Here is a 13,685-nt window from a genome sequence, read left to right as displayed (position 1 = left end):
AGAGGCACTAAATGGACAATGACAATTAAATGTAATACATGGGCCTGGACTGGAGCTAATAACGGAGAAGAAAAGGCCCAAAAAGATATTCCTGGGACAATTTAATAAATGGAAATAGACTGCATGCTTCATATCAATGTTAAATTTCTTTTTTTAATATAGTTCCATGATTCCTGTTCTTAGGATAATGATGTATACAACCTACTCTCAAATGTTAGAAAATAAAACAGACAGAATAACACAACCAGTGTGACAAAATGTTAAAAATTGGTAACTCTGGGTGTCTGGGTTACAGTATATTGGCATTTTCTGTATTGGTTTTGCATTATGTTTGTAACTGTCCTTTAAGTTTGAAATGATTTCAAAATAAGTTTTTAAAACAAAAAACCCAGCTACCATTCCATTGATGAAGTGTCTACTGCATGTTCCCAATGGACTGGGCCCTCTTGGGGCATTTTTTTTTTTCTTTTTTTTTTTTTGCGTGGGCAGGCACCAGGAATCAATCCGGGGTCCCCTGCATAGGAGACGAGAACTGTGCCACTGCGCCACAGCGGCCCACCCTCTTGGGGCATTTTGCTCTTATCCTACAGCTTTAGGGGACAGAGGTTGAGGACCTGCCCAAGCTCACCCAGGCAGGAGTCAGTCCGGTTGCCAGGGCGCCCCATCACCCGCTCCCCTCCAGGACGCATGCACAGCAGGCGCTGGCCCCCTCCCTGAGAGGAGGGCTCTGTAGTGTCTGCCGCCTGACCCAAACCGTGCTGGCCCAGGTAAGGGCCTGTCTCTACCTGTCCTCTCCGTTTGGAGCAACAGAGAAGGGGTCCCAGGCCGAGGGGGCCCAGGGTGGCTATTCTTGGCTGGATGCTGCCTCTCAGCTGTCCTCCTCAGCTGTCCAGACCCCCAGGTCATCTTCCTCTCCCGCCACCTCTTCCCCGGGGTATACGGGCCCAGGGACCAGCTGCTTCAACAGCTGCTCAAATCCAGGTCACAGGCCTGGGGCAACCCACACTTGGTCATTTTGCTTCATTTTTTGGTACCCTGGGCAGCTCCAGCTTCACAGGGACAAAGCCCCCAATTCCCCAACTCACAATGGCAAGGTTTCAGCTGCCTGGGGTTAGGAAGGCGCAGGAAAACCTCGATGGAGCCCCCGAAGCGACGCCACCCCCCTCCAAACCCCAGTAACACACTGGCTAACCTGGGCACCCCCTTCCCATTTCTGGGCCTCAGTTTCCCCAGGAGACCACAACAGACTAGATCAGAAATAGCAGGGTCCTGCCTGGCACGGACCTTCTATGTGGTCCAGCTCTTCTCCTAGGGAAGCTGGGGTGAGCAGGTCAGAGCTACTGAGACCCGGCTGATGGGCCCCCGCCCTTAAGGCTCTAACCCAGGCCATGTGGAAGCCCCCTGAGGGCAGGGCCTGGGTCTCACTTGTCCCCCAGGTCCCCCCACACTGCACACCTCCTTGAAAGCAAAGGGCCAACTGACCCCCAGCTGGGCCCAGCGACATGGACTTAAAACCACACGAACAACGGACTCTTCCCCCAGACGGCAGATTCCTACCCAGACATAAGGCACAAGGGAATTTACTGTGGGTTTCAAGTTCAAAGCAGAACTCTAATGAAAAAGGCTAAGGGTGGTGGGGCAGATGGCAGCAGCTGGCAGCCTGGTCTGACAGCAGGTGGGGCGGGGGACATGATGGGGCTGCCCACCTACAAGGGCTCAGGGCCTGCCCGGTCTGGGGACATGGGGACAGGCCTTCTCTGGGGCTCCTAAATCTCAGCCACCGGACACTCCATTTGCCAAGCACCTGGGAGGGGCCAGGCCCTGTGCTGGACACTGGGGACGTAGGGCATCGGCCAAACAGGACAGGCAGATACAACTCGGCTCACCAAGAGCAAGCAGTGGGGGGAAGAGTGGGCCCCACCATGGATGGGAGTGGGGCTACTTCCCAGAACCCCCTGTCCCAGTTAGCCCAGCTGCTCATTCCCTCACCTCCTTTGGTGCTTGCTCAAAGCCCACCTCCTCAGGGAAGCCTTCCCTGATTGCTTTATCTGAAAGTCCAACCCACAATGTTCCCTGCCCCCTTACCTTGCTCATTCTTCCGGACAGTTATCTCCTAATTACCTGATTAGTCTGTCTCTCCCCATCTTTACCTTCTTCCCGGACAGTTCTCTGACAGAGCCCACATGTGCCAGGAACCCTGCCACCCCCAGCCCCAAGATCCACAAAACAATAGCTTCCCCACCTCACCCCTCTCCTCCTGCCACCCACTCTCCTTCCCAGCAAAGAAGCTGTTCTCCCTCTATTTAAATGTTTATTACACAAGTCACTCATGGTCTTTGTAAAAAAAAAATTAGAAAACACAAGTTAGCAGATTATTATTATTATTTTTAAGGCTCCCATCGTTGCAGCACACAACTGGTTACCAACTTGCAGGAGGTCTGTCCCCACACTTTCTGCTGGGCCTGTGCACGTGGCACAAGCACTGCACGCTTTAAAAACCTCAAAAGCACCAGCAGGACCCTATTTAGACACTCTCGGTCCCCCTGCTCTGCTGGCGGCGCAGGATTTTGCATCAGGCAGGCACCTAGAAGGAACTGGCTCCATCCACCAACTCCGCTCGGCCTCCCAGTCCCTCTCTGACCCTCCCCAGGGTGGAACCTGCTCCTGTGAAAGGTGCCGCAGGCTCCTCCTCCCCCTCGCTGCCCCCGCAGGGGCCCTTTCCTGATGCTGCTGGCACCCCCACTCCCCTGCGAGACTCCTGCTGCACGGCGACAAGGTGGGGTCTCCCTGCCCCTCCCCCTCTGCCAGCACGTGGCCTCTATCCACTCCTCTCTCACACGTGTGTCCCCACCACAGTGGGCCAGAATCGCCTCTTGGTGGTGAAAAAACACCCAATTCTGGTGTGTAGTGTTTGCCAATTTCCATGGTGTAAATTCTCTCGCTTTGGCCAAGTTCAAGCCACCAAGGTGAGGTTGCCGAGCACGGAGTTGGGGAGAGAAGGGTGGTGGCACCTGGTTATCTTGTATTTCCACTACATAGTAAAATAACCACCAAGTATGGACACTAGTAAGGTGTAGTATACTAATCAGAAGTCACGAGTTTTGGGCAGGCCACAGTGGCTCAGCAGGCAGAGTTCTCGCCTGCCATGCCAGGGACCTGGGTTGGATTCTCAGTGCCTGCCCATGTAAAAAAAAAAAAAAAAAAAAGAAGTCATGAATTTTGAATATTTATTACCTGTATTTTAAGGATCACATTAATTGTAAGTTCATACAATCCGAATTTTAACAATGGCTATGCCTAACAACTGGTTGGCAAAATTCTTGAAAAATTCATAATCAGTTCTTGGGAACTGGCAATGGCCCAGCCACAGCCCACAGCCTGAACGTGTGGTCCCTCAAAAACTCTCTACAGACCCCACGGATGAGGGAGACGAGGAAGGGGAACCAGAGAAGAGAGCACCAGGCTTCTAAACTCTGTCCCCAACACCGGGATGGGGAAGGATGAGGCAGGAAAAAGTCTCTGATCAGTAGCTAGGGAGCCCCCATCTACACTGTGTCCCCTAAAATCTAACCCAGTCTTGCAGCTTTAGCTGCTGCTTATGTCTTCTTTTTTAAGAGACATAAATAAATTCCCCTACGGAAAGACCCAAACAGCACAGGAAGTGGAGAAGGAAGGTGGCCCCTGCTTTGTCCCTCTGATTGAGCCCTCTGCCCGGGCCACCAGGCAGGCACCAACCCGGGATGTCCCCCCAGGAACCCCTACCTGACATCTGAACCAAACTGACCCCCTTCCTCACCCCTCCCCATCTCGGGGAGCAGCCCACCCCCCACCCACTCAGGCCACAAATCTTCATTCTTCTTTTCCCCTCATCACCTACCCCCTTTCCCCCAAACCCAGTCCCTCCCCAAGATCAAGCACAAGATCCCACAGGAAAATGCCTCCTAACCCTATGCCTCCTTCTCAGCTCCTAGCGGCCCCACTGAGGGCAGGCCCTGGAGATTTCCCTATGTCCTGGCCCGCACAGAAGCCTCTGGAAGCGTGCCCCAGCCCCGGGTCTTGCCCGCCCCGTCCCCTCCCCACTGCAGAGCCCCGTGCACAGCTCTGGAAAGGACAACCCAATGGTCACTCCAACTCCCCTCAACTCTCCACACAGGCCCGCTCCTTAGGCCACCCTTTGACTTCTATAATGAGCCCATGTTACCTTTTTTTTTCCTTCCCTCCACGTTATTTTTGTAACTTAAAAAGTGAAATGGCATCTTATTTTAAAGGAACAAATAAACAGGGAATGTAATCTTGGACCCACGTCCCAAGGGGATCATTTAAAAGAAACTGACTCACGTTATTGACATTCACCAAAATAAAGACTTGAATTTAAGTGCCGAACCAGAGAGGACAGTTACATAAATGAGGGGAAGGTCTCGTAGGCGGCTAAGCCACCTTTACAAGTCTGCTGTCCAAGTTCCATGGCAAATGTTTCCCGACGTGACGCAGGGTCCAGCGACGTCCTAACACCAGCTCGCCGGCACAGATGCCTGGCAGTGGGTTTGGAATAAGCACAGGATCCACAAGAATCGACCAAAAAACCCGACAGGGGCCTTGCCTGGACCTGCAGCTGAGGAATGGACTGGACCATGTCCCTGACAGCCATGCAGGAAAAAAGCAACCCAAGGCCTTTTTGCTTTTGCACGGGCAGGCACCAGGAATTGAACCTGGGTCTCCGGCATGGCAGGCAAGAACTCTGCCACTGAGCCACGGTTGCACTGCCCATCCCAAGACTTTCTAATCCTCTGGAGAGGCACTCGAGTCCCAAAGTTTCGTGGAACACGGTTCCACAAAATATTTAATAGCTATTTCAGGGAAAAAAAAGTTATCTTCCAAATTCAAATACATTCAAAAAAAGGGCAGCTTAAACAAAGCTAAGGTCTCCTTCCTGCAGGACTTTTCAGAGTCTTCAATATGCTAATGAATAGTTGTAGCCACCGAGAAGGGGCTATAAATAAGGTGACCACATGATTCAGCATCCAAACCCGGACGCCGCTGTAAGGGAAAGGAGGCTCCAGTAATGCCTAGGCCAAGAGCACAGCATGAGTCAGGGGCCACCCTGGCCCTGAAGACGGCATTTTCCTCTCATTTCTGTAGGAGAAAAGCTCACCCTCCCCTTCAGACCAGCTCAAACACCCCTGGTCCTCGTGACCACCATGTCCCCGCCTTCCCCATGGGGCTCAGTTCTTCCAAGCCCAGCTTCCGGGGCGCCTCTGCCCCACCTGGAGTGCGAGCCCTGGGAGGCAGGCCCTGCATGGACCACCCCCTACCCCCAGAGCCCCCAGACTGGGCACAAGTGCAGACTGGCCAAAAACCCAGACACCCTTCCCTGGGGGTCCCCACAAACCCCAAAGCCTCCCCACTGCTCAAAGCTCCACCCCCACAGGTGCTCAGAGGCAGAGAAGATGATGGAAGGGATGGAGCGATGGGTCTGCACCCTGGGGAGGCAGCTTTCCCACCGGAAGCCCCCCGTCCACCCTCCGGTCTGCTCCTCTGATGGCCTCCGGGGGTACTGAGCCCTCTGGGGACCCCATGGGCCCGGCTTCCCCTGTGCCACGCCACCAGCCAGGTCCCCGGCCCCTAGGGCAGCGTCCTCCTCGAACCAGACACAACTGCGAAGCCTGCTTCCACTTCCCCCGCCCCAAGCCAAGGGGACGGAGCCCCTCCACCCGGCGTACCCCGCCAGACCCCAGGGGCACCAAGGGGCGGGGGCTTACCCTGGAAAGAACAGAGCCAGCTCCCCATGGAGGAGCCCCGCTGCGGCCCTGCCACCGGGCGCTGGCAGCGCCGCCCCCACCCCCAGATCAATACAGGACGACGTCAGGAGCGCAGGGGGTGGGGTGGGGGATGGGGTGGCCTGCCCTGCCCCCCCTCCCCGCCTGGCCTCGGAGAAGCTTGGCTTGGCTTCCCCATCCTGATGCCATTACCAAGTTTAGGATGTGGTCGGGAGAGGAGAGGCTTGGGCGCGGCGCGGGGCAGGGGCTGGCGCTGCGGTAGGAAGGGCCGGGGACCTCAGGCTGCTGCTGCCCAGGCTGGCCCGGCATCTTGCTGTGACATCTCAGACTGCAAATGGGAGTGCCCCACCCCTGCCCCAGGGCCACGGGGAGGCCAGCAAAGCAGGGGGTGGGGGATGGGGGGTGGGCGCAGCGCCCAAGGCTGGAGGCCAAGTCATCTGGCTCGGCGGGCCCCACCCTTGGTGCTGAGGCTGGTCCCCACCCCTGGAGCCCCCACAGGAGCTGGGAGGGCCCTGCTTGGTAAGTGAGAACTAACTGAGCTGAAAAGTTCTGGTCTGGGACAACCTACCTGGGCCCTTTGCATTCAGAGGGTGGACTCTCAGTTTTCATCTCCCTGACCCTGTGTCCTGGGCCCCCAAGCACATTTGGGGATGGCTGTCTTCAAATCCTGCCCACCTGGTCGGGGCTTTAGCCAAGTGTGCGGATCTGGGGCTGGAGTCTGGGTCTCCTGGGGACCCCACCCCCGAGGGCGGAGGCAGCTTTAGAGTCAGCCCAGCCTGAGTCCAACTCCGGCCCCACCACCCGCTGGCCCTGGAACTCTGGACAACTGGGCTGGAGCTGGGGCCAAGCCTCAGTTTTCTTATCTTTAAAATGGGCAGAAAAGTCACTATCCCACTGGTCTTAGATGCCACTTCAGAGCTTGCTGTGACACAGAAGGTGTCAAACGCTGTCCTCCCAGCTCAGGTCTCCAGGGCTGGACCACAGTGTAAGGGATGGGAAAACCTTTAAACCAAAGTTCTGCTGCCTGCTCCATCGGAGGAGCGAGGGCAGAGGGACTGGATAGCACTGTGTGCCCCCCCTGCCCTCGCTCATCAGCCCCCAAGTCTTCGTGCAGGTCACTGTAGCCCAGCCCTTGTTGGAGCTGTGGGATGCCTCACCCACAGCCTGTCCTGTCCCGTCACAGCCAGGCCAGGGCTCCTGGTCACAGTCCAGCCTGCCACGGACCCTTCTTTCCTGCCCAACCATGGTGCCCAAAGGGACACCTCCAGCCAGGCCCAGGCTGCCCTAGGTCACAGCTCTGCAACTCCCTAGTTTGGCCCTTGTGCTGGTTTGAAAGGAAGCATGCCCCCTAAGAAAAGCCATGTTTTAATATAAATCCCATTTCATAAAGGTAGAATAATCTCTATTCAATACTGTATGTTTGAAACTGTAATGAGATCATCTCCCTGGATGATGTGATTTAGTCAAGAATGGTTGTTAAACTGGATTAGGGGATGACATGTCTCCACCCATTTGGGTGGGTCTTGATTGGTTTATTGGACTCCTATAAAAGAGGAAATATTTTGGAGAATGAGAGATTCAGAGAGAGCAACACTATGAAACAGAGAGTCCACCAGCCAGCGACCTTTGGAGATGAAGAAGGAAAACGCCTCCCAGGGAGCTTCATGAAACTGGAAGCCAGGAGAGAAAGTAGTAGATGACACCGTGTTCACCATATGCCCTTCCAGCTGAGAGAGAAGCCCTGACTGTGTTCACCATGTGCCTTCTCACTTGAGAGAGAAACCCTGAACTTCATCAGCCTTCTTGAACCAAGGTATCTTTCCTTGGATGCCTTTGATTGGACATTTCTATAGACTTGTTTTAATTGGGACATTTTCTTGGCCTTAGAACTGTAAACTAGCAACTCATTAAATTCCCCCTTTTTAAAAGCTCTTCTGTTTCTGGTATATTGCATTCCGGCAGCTAGCAAACTAGAACAGCCCCGATTTTAGTTCAGACCTACTCAGCACTCTCCCCCTTTCCCACTCAAGCTGCTTTCCCTCCCTCATACCTGAAGCCTCAGGGCCTCTGCTATGGCTATTCCCTCTTCCTAGACACTCTTCCCTGCTCTCAGCTGGGCTGGTTCCTGCCTATCACTAAGTTCTTTGTGGGCATCACCTCCCGAGCAAGTCCTTTCTTGACATCCGATTTCAAGTGGCCTCCAGGGATGTCTGACCGTACTGTCCCCAATCGTGCCACTCCACCCAGGCCCCTGCCCTGGGCCCCAGACCTCTTCTCCCTGGCAGCTCCCCGCTTGGACCTCTTCTCCCTGGCAGCCCCAGGCCTCCTCCCACTGTCAGAAGGATGAGGACACAGGTCCGTCCAGCCCACAGGGCAGCAGGGATCAGCCCAGGCCTCATCCCTCCACTCCTCAGCCAGTTCCTCTGCCCAGAGGCTGAGCTCATGTTTTGGGAGGCGGCCACTGCCCTGATTCCCAGGGTACACCCTGGCCTGCAGCCCCCCACTCATCACTGCAGGATGCTGGCCCCTGGCCAGACCCTTTTGGAGGGGCCCCAGTGTCCGCCCCTCAAATCCCCAGCACCCGAGAGAGCAGACGGCCAGCCCCATTGGGACAGGCGAGAGAGCCCAGGGAGCCAAAAGGAAAGGGGAGGACATGCTCCCGGGGCACTTCCGCCAGCCCCTCCTCTCCAGACTCTTGTCACACGAGATCCAGAAGCAGGAACAAAAGCAGCTCTGGGTAGGATTTTCCCTGTCCCTCTCAGAGCGTTTCCCTGCCTTTGCCAACTGCTCCTGGCGCGCCAATCCTTCCCTCCAGCTTGGGTGTCTCCCTCAGACGGGCAGGGGTAGGTGCCAGAGTGGGGGAGGGTGGGCAACACCGAGCCCAGCCACAGCCTTGAGTCTGTCCCCAGGTCAGGCCCTGGACTTGGCTTGCCAATCAACCAGGCATTTGTGGGGTGACCACTCTCTCTGTTTTTATGTTTTGTTTTGTTTTAGCATGGGCAGGCTCCGGGAATCGAACCTGACTCTCTGGCATGGCAGGCGAGAATTCTGCCACTGAGCCACCATTGTCCGCACCCCCCCCCCATGGACCACCCCTGGGGGGGGTGAGGGTCAAAAGATGGGATCAGACCACACAGTCTCTGCCCTCAGGGGCTCCAGCATCCCTTGAGGCACGTGCCTAGGAAAAAAAACTGGAAGGAAATAGAGCCACGATGGTTATGATTGGGTTAAGCAGAGGCATAATGGATATTTATCACTTTCAAAATGTTCTGCGATGAGATTAAGGATGGGCAAAAGAAAAAGACATTAATCTTTAATGAGCTTTGTACCTGCAGGCACTTCTCATTATTAACTCATCTGGTCCCATAAAGGGAAATGGTCTTATCCCATTTGTGGATTAAGAAACCGAGCTGGGAGGGGCGTGGGAGCTGGATCAGAGCCCGAATTAGGATCTGGAGGAGGTAGTGAGAAGGTGCCCAGAAGGGGCCTCCAGCCTCTCTCCCTGAAGGGTGTACTCCAGGACCAGAGCCAGGCCTGGCGGTGGGCTACACGTGTCCCCCTACCCGACCCCATCAGATCAAAGCTTGCCTCCTGCCTTCGCCCATACTCTTCCCCTCCCCCTCACCTGCGGGTCCCACCTCCTCTTGCTTACAATTACAATTCCCACATCCTCAAGACCTCCCACCCCACCTTCGCCTGCTCACTGCAGCTTCCTCCAGGCAGTCTTTCCTGACTACCCACCCACAAATGTCAGCCCTTGACCCTGCGGCCCAGCAGTGAACACAGATATCCTCCCAACCTCCTTGCACACCTCTCTCCACCCAGACTTGTCCTCTTTCTCTTTCTAAGAGAAACAAATTCATTCCTGCCCCAGGGCCTTTACATCACCCAGAACACTCTTTCCCTCTGTTTTTCTCTCTCCTGGGTCTTTCTCAATGCTCAGGAATACCTTCCATGAGCAAGGAAAGTTTTGTCACCCAGGAGGGGGAGCCTGGGTCTTCAAAGGAGGCTGCACTGGGCAGGGTCTGAGCGTGTAGGTCTGCCCCTGGGTTTCACCCTGTGGCTTCCACCTGGGTGTCCGCCTCTGCCACCTGCCCATGCCTTTGGCTCACACTTCCCCAGATCCTGCCCAAGGGATCCTGCCAGATTGACCAGTGTGCCCTCTGGCTATTTTCGTCTCCAAACTTCTGTGCTGATCAGGTGAGATGGGTGATGTCCTACCTCACCAGCTGGAATGTAGTCAAGAAGCAAGGCTTTGAATCCAAAGAGGTTCCTCGCAGTGTTATTATCAAAGTGAAAAATAAGAAACCACCATGATTCCAAACTGTAGAGAATGGGTAAGAAAATATTTCCAAGCCCTTCTCTCATACTCTCCTTGATTTAAAAACTTCCAATGGCTTCCCACTGTTATTAGGATAAAAGAGAAACCGGCTGCAGTGTCCCAAGCTGCCCCCAACCCGTCCACTCCCATCTCACCAGCATGCTCCCCTCCCCAGCCCACCTCTGTGCTCTCTCCCTCCCTTGTACCCAGCAGCTCCCTACTGCCACAGGGCCTTTGTTTCTGCTGTTCTCTCTGCCCGACCACTTTACCTCATCAACAAGTAAACCACTGCCCTCCAGAGCGCAGATTTTACATCCCTTCCTTAGGGCAGCCTGTGCTGACCTCCCAGACCCAGCCAGGCTCCTCATCACACGCAGCCCCCATCATTAGACAGGGTCTCACCACATGGAATCTCCCCTATCAGACTGGGAGCCCTTGAAGAGCAGAATCCATCCCATCTGCACAGAGTTAGAGGCCCCAAGGCTGGACCGGGTCAACAAAGCAGGCCCTTCACCAATATTTGTTGAATGAATAAAGTATTCTCCAGCCATTAAAAATGATGTACATGTAAACTATTCAACGACGTGAAATAACACACCCGATCCCATCAAAAGGGAAAAAGCAGGTTTTCAGGTTGCAGCATGATCGCAAATAAGTAAGAAGAAAAGTAGAAGGAAATATACCAAAATATTAATGGTAGTTATCTCTGGACAAATCCCTGCTCCTTGCAACACCTTTTCCAAACAGTCCACAGGGGGCACATTCTACTTTTACCCTGAGAAAACACACGCGTACGTTCTTGATCCGTATGACTCGGGAGGGGCTGACCCCACGCCCCCTCCTGCAGCGGACACGAGGCCCAGGCCTGCTGAGCTCCTGGTGCTGACCCTGCCGGACACCGGCAGGAAGACTAGGCAGGGTCACTAAGGAAGGGTTAAAGGGCATGGGTTTGTGTCACAGACAGGAAGCCTGGCACAGGAAGATGGGGCTGCTGGCTCCACTGGGCCAATCTCGGGCCCCGGCAGGGACTGAATGGAGGAAGGGAGGCAGGAGCAGGCTGGGGTCTGCATCCCAGCTGTGTTTACCGTAGACACAGCACTTGAGCAAGGTGCTGTCCGTCTCAGGACCTCACCGCCTCTTCTCTAAGCGGGACCCACAGTGGTACAAATCTCCCCTGTCAGGGGAGCCCAGAAAGGGATGATGTACAGAAAGCCCCCATTGGGGCCTATTCACTAATTAACTGTTAAAGGGATCACAGTGAGACATAAAGGACTTTCAGTGGCCTGCCAGCCACCAGGTTGATCAGGGCTGCCTGTGTTCCCGGGGGAGGCTTCCAGGAGAACCACAGCCCCTCGTCCCCACCTCCTTGGGCCCTGCGTACCTTCCTTGGAGCTAGTGGCCACTGCAGCAGCCGAGGCTGAGGCTGAGCCCGTGGACGTCCGGCCCATGGGGCTTGAATGCTTCCCCCCTCGGCCGGGGGGCTTCAGGCCGCTGGGCTTCTGCATGGTAGTACTCCTCGGTGGGTGGACGAAGTACAGGTCACGTCCTCGCTGCCATCCTCACTAACCTGCAGAGAGAGCTGGAGAGATCGTGTCATAAGGTCACCAGATGCCGGGGCCCCAGCTGGCCCCCCAGAGCACCCCAAGGCAGCCACGGCACCTTCACAGGGTTCCAGGACCCCCTATCCTGTGAGGCAGGGACCAGCATCACCCTTGGGTTTTAGGTAGGGAAACTGAGGCACAGAGCAGTGGTGGCAAGCGTGATTGCGGGGTCTTGCGGCATGGTGGTGGGGCTGCCGGGACATGGGTCCTGATCGGCTGCACCCCGAGGACTAGCATGTCCTCTCCGCCCACCTTCTGGGCCTGGGAGGCAAGACTCAGGAATAAACTGACCCAGGATCTGCGGTGGCGGCTGCACCAGGACAGGTCAGGACATCCAACATGAGATATCAACCAAAGGCACAGGCTGCTGCAGGTTCTGATACCCGGGGAGGCTCTCGGGGCCACGGCAACCCCCAAGCCCCTGGGACCAGCCAACCACTCACCTCCCTCCTGATGCAGGCTGGGCGAAGCAAAATTTGAAAAACTGTCACTTAAAGAAACCAACCCACAAGTTCACAGCAGGAAAAATCGAAGAGCCAGCCACGCTTTCACCTGCCCCTGGCACCACAGCGGGAAGGATTAGAGCCTCATGCTGGGGCTCGCAGCCAGAGAGCAGGGAAAAAGAGAGCTCCCGCGAGGCCCAGGTGAGGCACCTACACGCCCAGGTGAGCTGCAGGGAACCCCAGGCATGCCTGCCAGCCCCAACCTGCCAAATCCAACATTCCAATCCCCTAATCAACTCCCCAGGCACCTGGTCCCAGAAGGCTCTTGGTCAGGCTGGGGATCAGGGCTGCACCCGAAACCCTGAGCCTCCAGGCGGCTGGGTCACTCGGGGGCTCTGGTGACCTCTCTTCTTGAGCCTGGTACACTGAGTCAGCCAAGGGGAGAGGGAGGGCGCCGGGGAAACCCTCCTGCCTCAGGGGCGACCAAACAGCCCTCCTGCTCCAGCAGCTTCTCCAGGGACCCTGAGATCCAGGAAATCCCAAGGCAGAGACTCATGAGTGTGTGTGAGGCAGAGGAGTGGGGGCGGGGGGAGCGAGGTGGGGGGGCCCCTTACCATGCCCGGCCCCTTCTGTGCCTAAAACTTTCCCAGAGAACACAGCTGTAAGTCATTTACCTAACAAAGACCTTGTATTCAAAATATATGAAAAACTCTTAACCTGCTAATAAAGATACAAAAACATATTAAATAAACAATCTTTATTTTTACTATATAAAAATTTGACTTTAAAAAATGAGCAAAAGATTTGAGCAGATGCTTCATCAAGGAGGACATACAAATGGCCAACAGGCACGTGAAACGGAGCTCCACATTGTTAGCCGTTACGGAAATGCACATCAAAACCACAATGAGATACCACTTCACCCCTACTGGAATGGTGAAAATTAAAAACAAAACAAGACCAAATACTCAAACCTGACAAACAGAGGAGTGGATGAGAACGAGAAGCTGCCTGATCACCCAGACACTTCTGGAGTGAAAAATGGTGCAACCACTTGGGAAAACAGTTTGGCAGTTTCTTAATAAGTTAAAAATATACGCCTACCATCTGCACCAGCACCCAAGGGAAATGGAAACCTATGTCCACACAGAGACTTGGACACAAGTGCTCAGAGCAGCTTTATTCATAATGCCCCAAGTGGAAACAACCCACAAAGCCATCCACCGGTGGGTGAATGAACAGTTGTCGAGCCATTTGGTGGGCTACCACTCAGCAATGAAAAGAACCACCGATGCATGCAAAGGCAGGGACGGACCTCAAACACATCGCTCAGTGAAAGAATCAGACAGGAAAGACTACTGACCGTATGATTCCATCCATATGAAATCTCTAGAAAAGGCAAAACTGCAGATGTGGAAAGCAAAGCAGTGGCTGCCTTAGGGGAGGAGCAGTGGTCACCCTGGGGGAGAAGCAGTGATAGCCGCAGCACAGGAGCAATGGCTGCCAGGTGTGGGGAGCAGCGGTTGCCTGGGGGAAGCAGTGG

General features: G+C 54.9%; 1 protein-coding gene across 2 annotated transcripts in view; it reads right to left on the bottom strand.

Moving 5' to 3' along the window:
* CLIP2 (CAP-Gly domain containing linker protein 2) overlaps positions 1–13,685 on the bottom strand; it is an 86,790-nt gene that overhangs the window by 58,045 nt on the left and 15,060 nt on the right. For both annotated transcript variants that reach the window (XM_077140976.1, XM_077140977.1), the window contains exon 2: positions 11,480–11,677. In XM_077140976.1, coding sequence (XP_076997091.1) covers positions 11,480–11,603 — 124 coding nt within the window. In that variant the 5' untranslated portion in view covers positions 11,604–11,677. The remainder of the gene's footprint in view (positions 1–11,479; positions 11,678–13,685) is intronic.

The sequence above is a fragment of the Tamandua tetradactyla genome, chromosome 23 (genome assembly GCF_023851605.1).
Source record: "Tamandua tetradactyla isolate mTamTet1 chromosome 23, mTamTet1.pri, whole genome shotgun sequence".
In the NCBI taxonomy this organism is placed as follows: domain Eukaryota; kingdom Metazoa; phylum Chordata; class Mammalia; order Pilosa; family Myrmecophagidae; genus Tamandua; species Tamandua tetradactyla.
This window is presented reverse-complemented; position numbering and strand designations above follow the sequence as displayed.